We start from the raw sequence: 19101 nt of genomic DNA on the forward strand, positions 1-19101 counted from the left end.
ATTTTCACATGACCGATGTTTGAGGAGGTATCACTCACTTGTTACTATAGGTCATTCTTTTTCTTAAAAAGGAAAAAATGTCCACCTTTCAGCATTACAAAACATGGGTCTGATTCTCATTTGCACTAAAACCCCTCTGCACAACTTTGGCAGCGTAAAGAAGCCCTTATGTGAATGAGAATCAGGCTCTATTATTTTTGTTTGTTTCAGTAAAATGTGATACCTTTATGTGGCAAGCCAGAAAAAGCACCAACTACACTGCAATTTAGTCCAGTGCAAGACAATCAAAAGCTGTAACTCCCTAGTAACGACTGTGGAATGAGTTTGTCATCTCACTCCAGTTTGTAGTGGTTGGGTGAGGTCACTCCAACTAGCTTACCACTGACATTTAGTAAATTGACAATTACATATGAAGTGGACAATTACTGCTTCGTCATGGAGTCAGATCCATCACCAACCCACCATAAAACTGCTTCCTCCAGGTCAGGACTGACATACATTGGTACAGAAGTTTCCACTCATGTTTCCTACTTTGTGCTGCACAGCAGATTTAAAACTTTAGTTTTAATGCTAGAAATATGGGGCTTTTGTCGATATTTGAGGGATGGAAAGTTTTTGTACTGTATTGTTTTTTCTTGCTAACTGGTTATTTTTATGTAGCTGGAGTTTGCTGCTATCGGGTATTTACTCTCACACACTGCAGTTTTAAAACTTACCATGCATCTCTACATATGTGGGTTTCCTAATGAATACAAAATAATCTATAATTTGAGTGATAAAACAAATGAACAAATTGATATATAGGCAAATAATTGCAGTTAATAGGTTCAATATATGCAATAACTACATGTGACAGTACCATTCAGCAATGATGCATTGATATTATTTCAGAAGTGAGTTTTAGCTATTGGTATAAAAAACACTGATTCTTTTGTTTCAACGTTTCCTCCCCTTTCTGTCAATTCTAACAGACAGTTTAACAAATCATGGCTTCTCCAACTCAATCAATCATTTTTTGAGTATAATGCAGCTGTCAGGAATTATTTTGTGAGCAGCATTACTTTTACCCTATTTTTTTTTGTCCAGTCTATTTTTAATCAAAGTAATCTTCCATTGTGTTAGTTTTCCCATTCTACCACCACTGATGTCTATGCTCAAGAGAGTTAAGAGCCATATTCAAAGCCTTCTGTATTTTTGTGTCTTCAGTACAGTAGTCATTTCATACCCCAAATTACTGAATGGCCTAATGCTTAAATTCCCCCCTCGACCCCAGTCTTTGCTGGACTGTAGCTTTAAAATACCTAGATAGCTGTGATATTAACAAAAATAAAACTACATTAATTGCTATTTTTGGCTCCGTAATCCCAGAAACGTGGAGGAACAAATAGGAAAATCAGAGCTGACAAAAGGCCACATTTAAGAAATATACGTACCACAATGATTGTCATGTCAACAAAAATCCAATGTTTTGCTCAGTAGGGAACTTCAAAGTGGAACTAATTCTGAATGGAGCACATAATCTACAGTTAGCTCTAGAAGTTTCACTATTCTTAAAAACAGGTAATTTTTGGAAAAATCTGAGCTTGGAAGCCTTTCGCTTCTATAGATAGTGGTGTGCATAGCTGACGTAGCATCCACGGTAGCCACATGACTGAATTTAATAAGAGACTTCTTTGTATTAGAATACATTACTTGCACTGCCAAAGCACAAATTATCTAATTTTTAGGAAAATTGTGGCATCACTGAGGACTGCCAGGAGCAAAGAGGAAGATGTGTGAAACTCATGGTAAAAACTACTGATTCTTATAATTGCAATACTAATAGTGTAGGCATATTTGACATTATTTTACTGAATGCTTTTAGTCTTTTGCTAGACATATCACATAAATCTTTTGTTGCTAAATTAAACTTTGTTAAAATGTATACGGAAATGTTTATTACAATCTATTACAGTACAAAACTTGTACATTATCCAGCAGAATTATTTTAACAGTAGGAATATTAAAAGTGGTTATTGGTCATAACCAGTGTTTAGCATTCTACTCACAATGCATATTATGATGGTGGCATATATTTCATTACCTCCACAAAGAGAATCCTGCAGAACTTGTTTGGCCACTGATGTGCTATAAATACATGCATATCAAAACAATGTCCAAGGATTTAGGGTCAGATTTTTAAAGGTATTTAGGTGCCTAAATATGTAGATGAGTGCCTAGTAGGATTTCAGTGGGGTTGAAGAAAAGGTGGATTTAATTCAAATAATTTTTAGAAAAGCATTACCACATTGACTATGAGAGCTTTGAGTTAACACATACCAGTAGGGAAAAACAAGAACTTATGTACATTTACTATTGACAAAAAAAGTTTTACACACAAACTCTAGCATTTGCTGAATATTGATGGATGCTCACAAGGGAAGAAAAGCCAGTAAATAATAATATTAACATAACTATGGTGCATGTTCACACTGGTACATTCAGAGAAGTACTGATTTGTCAGTTAATTTACTGAAAGTGACAGATTGTAACAGGAGGAGTAAAAGATGGTCTTCTAAATAGAAAAACCTACATGACTTTACTACTAGCCTTATACAAAATAGTGTGATCCACTGGCTCATTGTAGTGCCTAGAAGCATTATTCATTTTAACACTCAATGATTCACTTCAGACAACTCAACTAAATCCTGATGTTGCTCCAACTGACTATGGAATTATAATTATTATTGATTTATCTGGGAATAGGTTGGGGATGAATTCTTCAGAATACTCTCACTTCCGATGAAATACTTACAAATTTGTTACAGCCAGTGATTCAGTACTAAGATAAAAAAAATCACTGTACAATTAATAAAGAAAACATTTTGAAACACAAATGCTGAAAAAAGCACAAGGATTTGAAAGTTAAAAGGTATCACGTAGGAGTCTTCAACTGGAGCAGAGTAAATAACCAAACCAATAATCTATATGTGAAAGGAGGACATTCACAACCAAGGCCGGATTAAGGCAAGGGCTTTGGGGGCTGCAGGCCAGGGCCCCAGCTCAAGGGGGTGGCCCCACAAAAATAAATCACAGGCAGCGATCTGCAACTCTGGGCTGCTAAATGTCCCGCGGCGCAGCGGGGCACTCAGGCAGCTGCCTGCATGCCATAGCCACACACCGCTCCCAGAAGTGGCCGGCTGCTAGCTCCTGGCAGGGGGGGAGGGAAGCGGCTTCATGCGTTGCCTCCTCCCCCAGCACCATCCCTGTAGCTTCCGGGAGCAGCGTGAGACCATGGCATGCAGGCAGCTTGCCTGAGCCCTGCTGTGCCACCAGCCAGGAGCTGCCTGTGGTAAGCGAGCGCCTCCCGGCTGGAGCTTACACTTTTTGAATATGTGCATTGTAATGTCTTTGCATGTGAAATAATTCTTCCACACACACTCCCCTAGATACCTGAAAAGAATTATTCAGATCATACACCTGAAGTCTGAAATTCTAATTCTAAAAAATTACTATACTAAATACTATTGGAATTACATCTATGAAAACAGTATTTTTTACGCTCATAGCAAAACAACTATTTCAAAATTTGTGAATGTTATTTGTTTTCAAAGTTATTCCTGAGCTTGTATTTTGAATGTTAAGCTTCAACACTGAGCTAAGTAAAGTGTTACATCTTAGAGTCTGAGTGTGGGGAAAAAACACCTCACGCCTCCCACAATTAACATTTGGACACTACATTATGGAAACCTGCAAGTAAAAACTAAATTCTCATGGAAATATTCACACTGGCTTCTGTTCTGCAGGAGGCAGAACATCTATTTGGGCCCAAGTTGAAATAAGGGTTAACATTAAGTGTTGACAGACCCCATCTGCTGTAACAACGCTCATATCTCCTGCAATAGGTTGGATCCTTTATGTCCAGTGTCACAGGACACATCACTCACCACTGGACTGGGGCCTCCTCTTGGTCACTCTGGGGGTTAGCTCAAGGCCAACACTCCACTGACGGTCTGCATACTGTCACTCCATCCCTGCTGCTACCTACAGCCCCCCCTCTTAGCTGCTGGAACCACAGCATCCTCTTTGTGGCTTAGCCCTCCAGCTGTGTCACCATCTGTGTTTCCCCCCCTTCCATAGGTTAGTGTCTCAGTCTAATGATCATGTCACTTCCACAGCGGCAAGTGCCGGAGACCTGGGCCTGCCCATTACTCCAGATTCCAGGCCAGGTAACCTGTGAACAGCAGCCTCCTGCTGTGCCTCGAGTTCCTCTCACCACTGCTACAAACCCCTGGGCCACTTCCTCATGGCCCCAGCACCTTCTTCACCCTCTCCACAGGGCATTCAGCTGCTCAGTCCCTGGAGCCAGCCAGGGCCTCTCTTTCTTGCTCACAGGGGGCCTGCCAGCAACTGACCTGTCCATGGTGCTAGTTTTTCTTCAGCCTGCTAGGGACACAGTCCTCACCCTTTGGGCTCCCAGCAGAGACTGACCTCTGCTCTGCCCTGCAGCTCCTTTTATGTGAGCCTGTTGGACCAATCACGGCTGCTCCTTGCAACCTCTCTCTGACTGACTGCGCCTCATGCAGCCTCTCTGGGCCACTCAGAGGACTCACCTCCCCTGCTTCCTGCTGAGGTTAACCCTTTCTACACATGTGTGGGGTCAACTTCCTGTCACATCCACATACCAACTTTAGTACTAAACTCTTCAGAATATTTAAATATTAAATAGAATCCCCACCTATTCCATTTATGATTCGAATATTTACTGTGACAAATAATAGGTACAATACAGCTAAATCCAAGCATGTGCCCTGTATTACAATGAGTAGTCTTGCCTGCCAGGAGTGTTGTCGTAGTAGTACATTTATTACAGGTAACAAACAGGCCTGTGAGTCTACCTGACTTAGTTGAATGTTAAACCAGAAGTTACCAGTAATGGAGAAGAGGAGAGAATAAAAAATATTAATAGCGGTTGAATCAAAGAGACTAAAGCATTCTACTCAGACCAACACTACTCAGTAATATCTGGAATAACCTCCAAATAACAATAGAGAAATTCTTGTATTGTTGATCCAATAAGCTATGCAGTTAGACATCATCCAGCATGTATCCAGTAAAGTAATATACTTGAAAGATGGAATTAAAAACTCAAAGGAATTTTGGATTTTTTAACGAATAATGGCTATTGATCAACCAGAATGCATTTTACACAAACAATAATATGCATTTTTGTGTATTGCTGTGCCACGTGCCAGGGTGAATCCATACCAGTGAAGGATTGTGTCACTACCGGCCTTGCAATGTTGGGTGCCTGAAAATGCCTTGCTGTTGTAGCTTCCAACCTGGGTTGCTCACAAACAGCATGCAGGTAACACCAAGTGTCTGTGCATAGTTGCAGTCCTGGTCCACCAAATCTGACCCCAGCAACCTGTCAGCAACACCAGCCACAGTCTGGCTTCCACCAGCCTGGGTTACTACTTACAGGGTAACCCCACACACTCCCAGTCCCAAATTTTCCCCAAAACATGTGTTCTGCATTCTCCAGCCCTCTCCTAGGCAGTTCAGATATTATAGGTCCATTGGCCCTGTAAGGGGTCAATATCCAGTTGCCTGTTACTTTACCTGGGAGTTACCGTACAGCTCCGTTTAAACACAACACTGAAATAATGTTGATTAAAAACATCAAAATGAGTTAATTTAACTCAATTTTAAGTGAATACAAATTGAGTGTACTGAAAATCTCATAATACACCTGCAACACTTTGGTTTTGTTTGTATTTGTTTTTTGCAGAACTTGAGTGATGCTGCTAAATGGCTAACACTTTTCTATATGTTTCCTCTTCTGTAAGCTACTGTATCCCAAAAGATAAATTAGGCTAAAGAAACCAAGAATCACTGCTGTAGATAACATTATTCCAGTCTTATTGCCAGAAGCAGGTCAAGTTGGTTTGAGTGACCACATGGTTATTTACTGTTTATGACTGTGGAGAGACACTGCTGCTTTAAGTCACAGGCAGTGTTATCAAGAATCAAGAGGTTGAAAAGATAGAAGAGAGGAGCAAAATAACCTTAGAGCAAAAGGTATTATCACAGTTTTTAAAAAAAAATGTTTCCTATTTATATTAGCATCTACCTTTGCAAGAAACCTCTCTATATACAGAAAATTGCATCACATCCAAATATTCCACCATGGAACGCTGGGGGCAGCACACCTTCCAACACATATTTGTAGTGGACATTTTGGCATACAAATGATCATCACAGCGTTTCACCTCAGCAAACATACTACACACAGTAAATTAGTTTCAGAACACCACACCATTTGTACAAAATAATTTGATATGAAATTAAAAATCCAGATACTCTTATCCCAAAGGATTATTGATTTTTTCTACACTTGCACACTCAAAGTAATTGAACACAACTATAGTGGCTGTTTTAGTTTGACAAACATTTCCCATCAAAAACCTCCACCGAAATCCTCACCCCCATATTTTCACATGCCAAGACTTTCCAAAAAAAACATATGTTGGAGGGGTTGAAATTTTCCATCTTAAGTCTGAAACCAGAGCTGCATTTTCTAGGGAAAACTGAGCAAAATTCAGTGAACTATTTTTGAGTAAGAAGAGAATGAAAAATAGTTAATGTTTGAAATATACCATGAGATTTCTCAATGTAAGATATCACACCTCATTTTATAAAAAAAATGTATTTTGATTTTAGAGAAAAACATTCTGAAAACTGGATAATGAACATGCCAGATGTATCCATACACTGGTAAATACCTAACGTTTGTGTGTGTTTCCTCTTTTGTAAACTACTGGATACCAAAATAAAGATTAGAATGGTGATCAATTGTTCTCCATCTCCACTAAAGGTAGGATATAATGGGCTTAATCTGCAAGAAGGGAGATTCAGTTTCGATATCAGGAAAAACTTTCTAATTCTAAGAATAGGTAAACTATGGAATAAGATTCTAGGGGAGGTTATGGAATCTCTGTTATTGGAGGCTTTTAATATGAGGCTGGACAAACACCTGTCAAAAATAGTCTAGGTATACTTGGTCCTGCCTCAGCACAGGGGGTTGGACTTGACCTCTCAAGGTCCCCTCAAGCCTATATTACTATGATTTTTATATAGATAGATAGATTTGTATGTGTGTCTGGAGTTGTACACTACAGAACAGGTACAAAGGATATGCATTGTGCAGCTTGAGGAGTTTGCATGTGTTGAAAGCTGGCCTCAACCTGCAACTTCTGGCCCACTAGTCAGCCTTCTTGTTGCACCTCCACCATTCTCAAATACAGTTTTTATTTTTATTTTTTAAAAATACTTGAAAATTATCTACAAAAAACAAAACACGGCAACCATTCTCAGATCTCACATCAGCTGACTTAGGCTCATGTTACAGGGCTAGAAATAGTAATGTAGCTGTTCCCATTTGGGCTGGAACCCAGTCTCTGAAACACAGCAAGCAGGGTTGGTCTAAGAGCCTGAGCTCCACCCTGAGCCAGAATGTTGACACTGCTATCTTTAGCTCTGTAGCACGAGCCTGAGTCAGTTGATCTGGGCTCCAAAACTCACTGCCACAGGGTTTTTTGCAGTGTGCATGTATCCTAGGACCTTCAAATCATCTTATGAGGGGAATATGTAGATACAGTCAAACACCAATTTAGCATAGAGTACTAATACCCTTTTCTTGCTACTCCCTATTATATCTAAAATGAAGTGATTTACTAATCTTCTTAATGGGCACTAGCTGGCCTTGACCAACTAAAAAAAGAAACATATTGTTTACTCCATCCCCAGCTTAACCCTCACCCCACAAAAACATTCACACAGGAAGACAGATACAAGCCCATTCCCACCCAGTACAACACCTTATATTAATGCAACATGCTAACGTAGCACAGTTAAGCAAAAAAAATTCAGTCAATTTGATAGGTTAGTGTGAATGCACATCTTTAACTCTGCACCTTGAACATATGCATTTTAATACAATATTGCTATTTGGGATCAAAGGTTATTTTAGATATACATGTGTATCCAAAGTTCCAGAAATGTTACATTTTATGACTGTTTTTGATAAATAGCATATCATCACATAAAACTTAAGACTGTATTGTAAACCATAAAAAATGGAGCAGAGTTTTGTTTTAATGAACACAGGGGGTAGAGTTAAGGCTATGTCTTCAAAGTTATCATATTTGCTAACTTGTATGCTTATCTGTAAAAATATGGTATTAACAGATTTTTTCATGATATAATCAAATTGCTTTTTAACAAATATTTCACACACTCTCAGGTATCCTTTGAATAGTCATTGGAATTTCACTTAAACTCTTACTTCTGATAGGCTTCTATACAGTTCTCTTTTAAATAAATTAAGGGAACTGTAGCTTAAGTGAAAGATATTAAAACTTGCAAAATCCAAATTTTGATGTATAACAGGCATTTTCTTTTTGCGGTTGATGTTGTCAGCTATCTAATTGAAGTCCAAACAGTGTATCACCGGCAACCATTTCTGCGTGTCCTTCAGAATCTTTATATGTGTTTCAGACTCCATACCCATGAAAGCTTATGCCCAAATAAATCTATTAGTCTTTAAGGTGCCACCGGATGCCTTGTTGTTTTTGTGGATACAGACTAACAGGGCTACCCCTCTGATACTTAGTACTGTTATGCACCACTCTGAAATCCCAGCAGCCAAAAAGCATTTTCCTGTGTCAAATACAATTTCCTTTTGGAATATATTCATTATTGAACACATCAACTTAACAGATACAAATACAATGGCCTTATTTACATTAAGTTGTAATTTTGCACACAGTCAAACTAGGAAGACAGTACAATGATCGAGAAGGGAAGGGGAAGACTAGGGAAAACCATTAACTAAACCATACTGTTTAGTTTTTAAAAATGCATCTCCAGAAGGGTAATTAAGATTGTTAGATTCTATTAGAAACTGAACATGGATTGAAATGGTTTTAAAAATACATATTCTAAAAAATAAGATTATCCTTGTTATTAAGATTATTATTAGGGAAAGTCAAGTTATTTTTTTTTAAATTGAACTAATTTCAATGAATTCAAATTCCTGATAGAGCATCCCTTAAACAATACATTGAGAATTTAAAAGGAAAGCAACCAAATACCTCCCCAATAATTTCTTGGGAAAACAGAACTGTTTTTTTCCTGCTCTCTGGTGTTGTTCATGTATGGTCTGATACCATACCACTGAATCCATGGGAGCTTTGACACTGACTTCCGTAGTCTGAGGACCAAGCTTATATACAATTATACCACCCAAATATTAACTCACACTCCTCTTCATTTTTCTCTCATTGTGCACATTCCTGCCTCCAATCTCTTCAGTTTCAGCTTCCCTGATGCTACTGGTAAAAATCGTCTTTCAGGGACAGTAGGAAAAGCATGCATATGAACTCTCTTTGTAGCACCGCATGGGAGCGAAGTCATCCTGTGGCAGGAAGTACAAGTGGCAACCCACTGAACAATGAAACTATCCACACACACACAATAAATAGAATGAAAATGAGAAAAATATTCTTCCCTTGATAAACTTATTTCACCTATAGTAATATTAGTGGTTAATTTCAACTACAGTAGGTATGAAATTTTCAGACAAACATGGTGTTCTGGTCAACTGTGTCCCTTTAAGGTATTCTACCTTTCATAATTTTCAGTCATTTATTTCTCTCCTGACCCGGGACTAAGGCCTGCATTTTGCAACTGTTTCCACACAGACAGACCCTGGTCAACACTCAGTGCCCCACTGAAGTCAGTTAGGTTCCTCAAACAAGGGTCTGCACACATTGAGCAGCATCAGAGCCTGAGAAAACAGGTGGATACTCACTGAAATATAAGAGGACAGAAAATGTAGAGCAAAAGGAAATGGACTATTTAATTCATACTTGTGGAATTTAGTACTGCAGGAGGTCACCATGCAAAATACTGTGGCTGGATTTGAAAACTGGCTGCATCATTTAAAGGCTAGAGCATGATGAATTAGTTACTGTTGATTATTTCTCCAAGGTTAGCCTTTTATCTTTCTCTGGTTTGGACAACCTAACCTTTCCCAGCAGTAAGTGGTTCTTGAACAATTCATTTGGGCTATGATTCTTTTAGAGAGAAATTTACCTGTGCAGAGGGCCAGAACAAGGCTGATACTCCAGTTAAATCCCACATAAGCCTTATTTTCATGTATGATTCATCAAGATGAATGTGAATAATTTCCCCACCATTAGCCCAGCTACAACCACAAGTAACATTCATAATTGTGCTAAGGAAGGGCTGAATCCTTCAGCCATTCACATGTTGGACTTCTGACATCACTGGGAGTGCCATACATAGAGGGCTTGCAGAATCAGAGTCTACTGTAATACGCAAATGGAGCCAGACTGGTGTCACTGGGGTGGATTTGCTCAACTTTTTTTATGCCTTGAATCTGAAGATTGACTGCACGTGAAGATCAAGAATGTGTTCCCAGTCATAAACATGCACACTGCTACCAACATGTCCACAATCCTCACCCTCTAACTACTACACTGCCCAAATACCAGGCTTCCTTAGGAAGGAAGGGGTTGCTGCATCAGGATCATTAGCTACGCGGCAGCCCCTGACTGGATGAATCAATGGTCTCATCTACTGTGTCAAACTTTAAGTTCTCACACTTAGAGAGAAGCATGAATATTTACTGGAACACCTATTCAGTTCCATGTACACTTACTGACAGGCCAGTGTTTGCTGGCAACAACGGGAAAACTCAAAGATATACAGTGATATTTCCCCCCAAATAAGTAAGTGCCAGTAACCTGCATTAGAAATCAGCAATATATGCAGTATACAAATCACACACAGATCAACACCATGCCATATAATTTTGCAATAGTCCATTTGAAATATCCACTTAAAGTGTATTAAAAAAAAACCACTCCTCCATCTACAAAATTTAAAGTTGTATGTATTTTTACCTTTCTTTGAGTCGGTTTTATAATCCTCACTGCACCTTAACCTATCTACCAACACCATATTTAAACTGTGGAAATCCCAGGTTCCCTCTAAACTTTAGTCTAAAGCTAATCTGAAGAAAAGGCTTTAGCAATAAACCTTCTCAGGATGGTGTATGAACTTCTCTGGTGATCAGTTGAATTGAGCAGATTCTTTTTTATCTTCTTGGTTTATTTAACAGGTTGGTTGTTAGTTTTAAATGAAAAAGGACACTTGTAAACTGATATTCACCTTTTCTACCACTTTAAACATAAGTCTGGGTCTACTGTGTTGTAATGTAAAGAAAGCTACACCCCGTATGTACAAAGGAAATGGTTTGCATTACAAATGTGTGCACCAAATCCCTTTCGTGTAGTGTTCCTAATCTTGGGAAGGCACAAAGCTCCCCCAGGAGAGAAGTAGGCACAGAAAGACCTTTGAAGTGTGAGGCTCCTAGCCTCTTCTCCCCAAGTGGCATTACAAAGCAATACTCACTGTAGCACTGTCTGCTGTTTCTGGTAGCAGTGCTGTGTACTGTGTAGCTGGGGAAGGGACAAAAAACCATGTGGCTGGCAGCAATGGCAACAGCTGTGGGCTCTGACAGGAAATGGAGAATCCTTGTGAGGTTGAAGGAGAGACAGGAGAGCCAGTAAGGGAGGAGAAGGGAAAAAGTCTGTGGGGAACAAGGGACGGAAGAGGGGCAAGAAACAAGTGGGGAAATGGGATACAGAAAACAGAAAAGGACAGAGGAGAGAGGGGAATGGAGGCACAGGTTAGAAGTGGCCACTATATTGGGCCATGATGCATGGAGACATGAGAGTCTCCAAAACAAGGTCAGCAGCCACTTGTTTTAGTGCTTTCTCAGGAGGTAACCTCATTACTTTCCAGTTTGAGTTAGTGCATGTCAATACAAAATTAAATACACATACTGTGGTGCGGTCCTCAGCTGCTGTGAATTATAGGCCCTTTACTGAAGCTATAACCATTTACACCAGCTGAGGTTCTACCCCTGCTTTTCTACATTTGCACTCTTTGCTAAAAGTACATATTTTATTAATCCAAGAATTAGTGAATTCAGTCTCCTCAGTGACACCCGACTTCTGCAAGTATTTCTGGTACTTAAGGATACCTGCTTCTGAAAACAAAAATGTCCCCATTATCCAGTGACCGCAAGTGTCATGGCTATAAGCATTATCAAAATTATCAACATATTGTGAATTTGACCACAGTACTTGTCAGCTGTATTGTTGCTAACAAGTTAAATGTTAGCTTAAAAAGGAATGCAGGCTGCATAAATACAGTCTACATTTCAGAAAATGCCAAAACCCTTTGTCAGATGTATTTAGCAGAATAAATCAATTTTAAGGGAAACTTGTTTGTCCAGCCTTTGAAGCCTGTGCAAGATACTGTCTTCAACTAGACATCTGACTGGGACTGTAATTAGAAACACTAAATATAAAGTGTATCCCAAGAAATCAGTACTTCAAACCATCCAAGTAAAGAGAAATACTAAATAAACTTAGAAATACCATAATTTCAGTTGTCCTAATTTGTTTGCCATAGTTCTAATTAAAGGGCCCTCTTCTGTGATCTAGTACACTTTGCTAAAGTTAAATTTAGTGTCTTATGAGAAGCATACACTGAAAATGCCCTTCACTTTGTTTCTACCTAACCTTTGCAATACACTTTCACAGCCCCTTAATGGACCATATTTCTAAACCTGCAAAATCATATTTATTTTATGAAAACAAGAGTATCTTCACTTTAGATTGTGAGTTCATTATTATGGGATAATAGATTTAAGAAGCATGGTGCTTTAAAACTCTTTCCAGACATACACTGTATTATCAGTCTTTATTACCAAAGCAACAAATCCTGTTCTTGCTTTTAAATATAGAACAAAAATGTTTACTCTTTGTTAGACCTAAATAATGTAAATAACATTCAATATCTTCCAGTCCTGTAGCTGTACACCAGGGCAAGATTTAAAAAGAAAAGTCAGTTCTCAGGACATTGTCCTCTATGTCTTCATTACATTTTATAACTCAATTTACCTTGAATGAGCAGAGTTTTCGTTACAGTTTAAATTAGTCATCACTAAATTGCTGCTTCTTAATAAGATTCGAATGACATACTTTGCCACGTTCATAAACTGGACCAGTTAAATGACAAGTTGTAGGCTTTCACAAAATCTTTTGCACTTTACAAATTTAAATAATTTGGAAGAATCAGAATTTAAATCAGTAATTCATTTGAAAGCAGATTCCAGGATTTTTGCATTTTTTTGAAAAGTCATAGGTTCAGTGCCCAAAGCTTCCCATCACTGTAATATTGTCTGATATTTTCCATAAGAAAAGCTATCTGTAGTCACACCACTTTTGCTCAGCTCCCCATAACAACAGCTAGAAGCTAGACAAACATTATCATGCATTTAGGATTCTGCTCTATGTTAATAGATTGCTTTATTTAAAAAAGTGTTTGAATGATGTTATTCAGTTATCTGCTTTGTTCTCCTTCTCATCCCACACTTAACTCCCATTAGTTTCCTCCACATATACATTTATCTCATTGGCATGATCCCTGTTTCACCCAATCCAGGTCCCCAGCCTGGGCATGCATCTGCCTCCCTCTCCTTTGAACACACCTGCATATGAAAAACATTTCAGAACTTGTTACCTGAACCATGTTTCAGTAACTTTTCTGCACCAAATACTTACCTGTATATACACTGTCAAACAGGCACAACACAGACCCCTCCGGCAACAATGGAGATACTAGCAAGATATCATTGCAAATGGGATGCATGAGTGGGGCAAGGAGAAGAAGGGAAACTGGCGTTTGACTTAGCGTACACTTCAGAGCAAACACATCCCTTCCATGTGTTGCAGCACTTGGCTTTCCAAGGCAGAGCGGGAGCACCTGAAGGGGACTCCTCCAGCCCTACGTTCTCCACAAGGTCCTGCCCTGAAGTGCCACTTCGAGAGAATGGCTTCAGATTGAAAACGCGGGGGCTTCCTCGAGTAATTCCCCGCCCCCACAGTAAAGCAAAACAACCCTCTGAGCTGCTGGGACCAGCTAGGGGGGTTTCCCAGCGCACCAGGGGCTGGTACCTTCGCCCGACCGCCCTACCCCAAACCAAAGGCTCAACTCACCATAAAGAGAAGGAGGAGGCTGAAGGGGACTGTGTCTCTTCCGCTCCGTTCAGCAGCGGCTCAGCGGCAAAGAGTTCGCACCTCCTGGGCACTGGCAGCGTACAGAGAGCCCAGGGGCAGCTGGGGACGCTTCCCGGGCCCCGGAGCTCCTACCCCGCAGGAAGGACGCGGCGGCTCTCTCCCGCCGTCACCAGGGCATCCCGAGTCCTCTTCTCCGAGCCCCGCTGCCTTCCTCCTCCTCCCTCACAAGTGTCACTTGGGCTGCAGCCAAACGCGCGCGGGCAAAGCTCCCGTCCTGGGTGCGAGCCTCGCGCTGGCAGAGAAATCCCTGGCGAGGAGTCCCGAGCTCGCGAGGAGAGTCCGGGGCAGCTGGTGGCGAAGAGGAGCTTGCAAGGGCAATCGAGAGAGCACCTTGTGCAGTGGTCCCCTAGCTGGGAGCTCGCAGGCGAAGTCCGCAGCTGACGGCGAGCTCCCCAGCGTGCGCCTCAGGCTGGCCGAGCCATCCCTGGGGATGTGGCTGGCGCTCGCAACAGGAGCCTGGCGCAGCTCGTGGAGAGGTTCCCCGCTAGGTGAGCCTCGAGCTGGCAAAGAGGTTCCCTCATGCAGCAGCCTAGAGCTCGTAGAGGAACCTCCCCCTCCTGCGTGGGAGCCTGGAGAGCTTACAGAGAACCCTCCCCCCCAGCTGGCGAGCCCCGCGCCGGGGGATTTCCCAGGAGCCACTCGAGCCAGGTGACTGTGGGTTGCGGGGTTCGCCTCAAGGCTGCAGGGGGAGGCGCAGCTCCTCCCCAGCCGGCGCTGCAAAGCGGCTCCGGAGAGGGAGCGAGGTGACCTTCAAGCCCGCCGGGGGGTGGGAGAAGCAAGCGGCGGTGAGAAGAGCCCTGGCGAGCAAGAGCAAAGCGGCCGGCGCTGGGAGGGGACGAGCGGGTCTCCCTGCCAGCATCCCACCCTCCTCCACGCGCCGTTACGCCTGCACCTCGGGATTGGCAGGTGCAGGCAGGCTCCCGGCGCTCTGCTCTTGCTCTCTCTGCTCAGCCATCGAGGGACCCCCTACTAGTCCCATAGGGACCTAGGGTTTGGGGAGAGGCCGTGGGGTGGGGGGCAGGAACACTCCACTCTGTTCAGAAGCACATTACTTGCCATCATGCACAGAAACCATTTGGGGAGAGGGATGGAGCGAGTGTAAAATGGATACTAGCCTAGGAAATAGCACAGCTGCTGGCTTATCACACTAGGGAGATGGTTACAACTTTCCCTGCAAAGGGTTGTCAAAAGCGGGCTCGATAAAAAGGCAACCTAAAAACGGGGCTCCCATGGCAAAACTAGGCAGGGTTTGACACTGCTGCCTGTCTGACAAATAATAATACTTAAGTGACAGTTAGGAAGTTGCTGATTAAAATGATGCCTTTGGCAATACTGAGAGATCTTTGCCTATTTTCCTCCCTCCCTCAAAAAACAAATCTTAGAGGAATTCAAATGCTGAATTAACGAGAAAAGGTATTGTAGCATCCCCAGCTCCATGAATTATTGTTAAACAGGTCTGACAGCAGCTAGTTAGGAGGAAGTTTGACAAATAAACAACATCAGGACCTGTCAAAAATAGTGATTTATCAGTTTTAATAGGTTAGGTATTAATTGGTATAATTATCCAATGTTTGTGTGTTGCACACTGTGTGATTCTAGCAAATTAGTGTTATTATGGTTTAATAATAGGCACCTATGAGAGGTTGGGGATGATTTATATAATGACAATTCCCATTTTATTTAAATATATAGATTACAATGAAAAATAGTTAACATTTTGAAGGTCCACATGTCATCTAATTAAAAGAAAAAAACACTGTTTGAATAATTTAAAAGCACACCAGATAAAAATGTATGAATACTCTCCCCCTCTGTATCTGTGCAGAAACAGGAGTGGAACTAAGACTTTTTTTTTAAGTTAGTTAGCAGCAAAGTAGTACCGGGAACTTTGAGCACTTACACTAGTAAGTCAAAAGTAAATACTTGTGACCCAATACTGCAGTCATTAAGGCATATATCCAACTTTATCCCTGTAAAGTAGTCCCATTGATTGCAGTGGGATTACTCATACAGGTGAAGTTAAACACATGCCTAATTATTTGCAGGATTGGAGCCTTAGTAAACAATCCAGCACATAACCTGTTCCTTCTTCTACTTTAGGCTCAAAATTATGGGCCTGATCCTGTAAACACTGAACTCAGGGGAACTAGTCATGGGTCTACATTTATTCAAGTGCACAAATGCTGGAAGAATTGAGGCATTTTAACCAATTTCCTAGGTGTGAAATAATTAATTTATTTTTGTCAGACATGCAGCAGTGGCAAATTAATGATCTGAAGGCTCATTTTTTAACTCAATGGGACTACTTACATCTGTAAAGTTATTCAGATGTGCATTTTCAGGATCAGAGTTTATATTACCAAATAACTAAAATATGCTCTCTAAAAATGTATGGCCTGACCTTGTAACTTGATCTGTGCAGGCAAATTCCAGCACTTGTGCAGAGCCTTATTGATTTCAGGTGCATCTAGTTGCAGATCAGGACTTTGAGGCTCCTGCATTACTTATGTACCCAAAAACTCACACTAAAGTCCAAATAATGAATTCAATGGGTGCAGAAGAGAAATATAACTGGAACTACAGTGTTATGTTTGTTTTTTAAACAAAAATATTTTACAGTGGTAACCCAGAGTTATCATTGGACACTACAAGACATCTAACAAATCCATATTCATTATGGTCATAAGGAAAAGGAAGGTGACATCAAAAGAAGCTTTAGTATACATGTAAATATAGCAGTAGCATTTCTTTTGTGCTCCACCAATTTTTCTTTTCATAGGGGTGCTCTTAAATGTAACTAATTTTCCAAATTACCTCTGCACATCCCTTCTTATCAATTACTGATTATTCTGATGCGTTTGTGATGTGGACGAATATCTCCAAGTACCTCAGTATTTATGCTAAGACAGAACTGAAATAGGTACTGCAAGCTAAATTTCAGTGCACAACACTACCATTTAATGAGAAATGCTCATGCAATATAAGCTAAATTCTTGGTTCCATTGAAGTTTTCAGAGTTTGGTCATTGGGTTCTATGGGGCCAATCCTGCTTCCATGGAAGTGAAATTAGAGTTTTGCTCTTGACTTCAGTGTCAGTAGCAGAATAAACTATCCTGCTGGCCAATATTGTCTCGTTTCTTTGTTCTCCCCTATCTGTCTGTATGCACCTGTCATTTCTTTACTAATACTTACACTGTAAACTCTTTGGGAGAGGAGCTCTTTTTGTTGCTTGGTACAGTGGCTAGCTCCATCGCTAGGGCTCCTGACACTATAGTAATACCAATAATAAATAATAATTAGTAATAAAGGATGATCCAATGGTTAGGATGTTAGGTTAATATTTTGGACACTCAGGTTCAGTTCTCTACTCTGCCACAGATATCCTGTGTGTGTTCTTGGGCAAGTCTCAGATCCTTACAGCTATTTAGGTGCATAACTCCCATTGATTTCAAGACTGGTTTCAATGAGAGTTAGGTACCTAAAAACATTTGAGGATCTAGGTCTTTGTCTCTCTGGGCCTCAGTAATACATTTGTAAATTGTGGGAAACAGTACTTCCCTACCTCACAGGGGTGTTGTAAACATAAATACATTAAAAATTATGATATTATAGTTATGGAGGCCATAAAAGAAGCTAAGTTACAAATTGTACAAATACAGCAGAACTCACAAACCAGGAAGTTTAAGGCCTCTGTCCTTCATACACTTTGGCACATACTTTAAGCGTGAGTAGTCCCACTGAGGCCAACTGAACTATTTGTTTCAGAGTAGAAGCCGTGTTAGTCTGTATCCGCGAAAAGAAAAGGAGTACTTGTGGCACCTTAGAGACTAACAAATTTATTTGAGCATAAGCTTTTGTGAGCTACAGCTCACTTCATCGGATGCATGCAGTGGAAAATACAGTAGGGGGATTTTATAAAATATTTTTGTGGATTGGTCTAGGCTGAGGTTGATGGTGGGATGGAAATTGTTGAAATCATGGGAATCCTCAAGGGCTTCTTTTCCATGAGTCCAGATGATGATGTCCTCAAAGTAGCACAAGTAGAGTAGGGGTGTTAGGGGATGAGAGCCGAGGAAGCATTGTTCTAAGTCAGCCATAAAAATGTTAGCATACTGTAGGGCCATGCTGATAATAGCTCATCTCAACTAATTAGCCTCTCACAGGTTGTCTGGTAACTTCCAACTTATCTGTATCTATCTATCTATCTATACCTTACTATATGTTCCATTCTATGCATCCGATGAAGTGAGCTGTAGCTCACAAAAGCTTATGCTCAAATAAATTTGTTAGTCTCTAAGGTGCCACAAGTACTCCTTTTCTTTTTGTGAACTATTTGTGTTTAAAGTTAAGCATGCACCTAAGTGTTTGCAGGATCAGGGCTGCCTGAATAGTCATCAACTATGACAGAGTTTTTCTTTCAGAAGTCCCACAACAATAATACATTTGTGTTTTATATGAATGCTAATTATTTGAAAGAAAAAGTGTTTTCTTACATTCTGATCTTCATGTCCCCTTCATGCATATCAATATTGTTCAATCCATTCATTAAGTCTTTCAATGTTGTTATTAATTATGTGTTACAGTAGCACCTAGAGGCCCCAACTCAGACCTGATCCAAGTGCTGTAAGAAGAGACAGTCCCTGTCTTAAACACAAGACAAAGCCTGGGCAGGGAATCAAAGGCACACACAGAAGAAGTGATTTGCCTAGGGTCACACAACAGGCTAGTGGCAGAGCAGAGAATAATGCTTGATGCAGAAATTATTGGACGAGGTTCTTTGGCCTGTGGTCAGGAGATCAGGCCTTAAAATCTATGAATTCCAACCCCTCAAAATAAGATGCAGAAAGTATCAAAGAGGACCTTGTTGTCACTCCCAACGGCG

General features: G+C 40.6%; 1 protein-coding gene across 17 annotated transcripts in view; it reads right to left on the bottom strand.

Annotated features, from left to right (window-relative positions):
- RBFOX1 (RNA binding fox-1 homolog 1) overlaps positions 1 to 19101 on the bottom strand; it is a 2420635-nt gene that overhangs the window by 1558959 nt on the left and 842575 nt on the right. Inside the window, exon 1 of one of the 17 annotated variants that reach the window (XM_084641961.1) lies at positions 14139 to 15071. The exons of the other annotated variants lie outside the window; for them this stretch is intronic. Coding sequence (XP_084498087.1) covers positions 14139 to 14141 — 3 coding nt within the window. The 5' untranslated portion in view covers positions 14142 to 15071. Of the gene's footprint in view, positions 1 to 14138; positions 15072 to 19101 lie in introns of those variants that run through there. 17 annotated transcript variants of the gene reach the window in all.

The sequence above is a fragment of the Lepidochelys olivacea genome (genome assembly GCF_965140295.1).
Source record: "Lepidochelys olivacea isolate rLepOli2 genome assembly, chromosome: 10".
NCBI lineage: Eukaryota > Metazoa > Chordata > Testudines > Cheloniidae > Lepidochelys > Lepidochelys olivacea.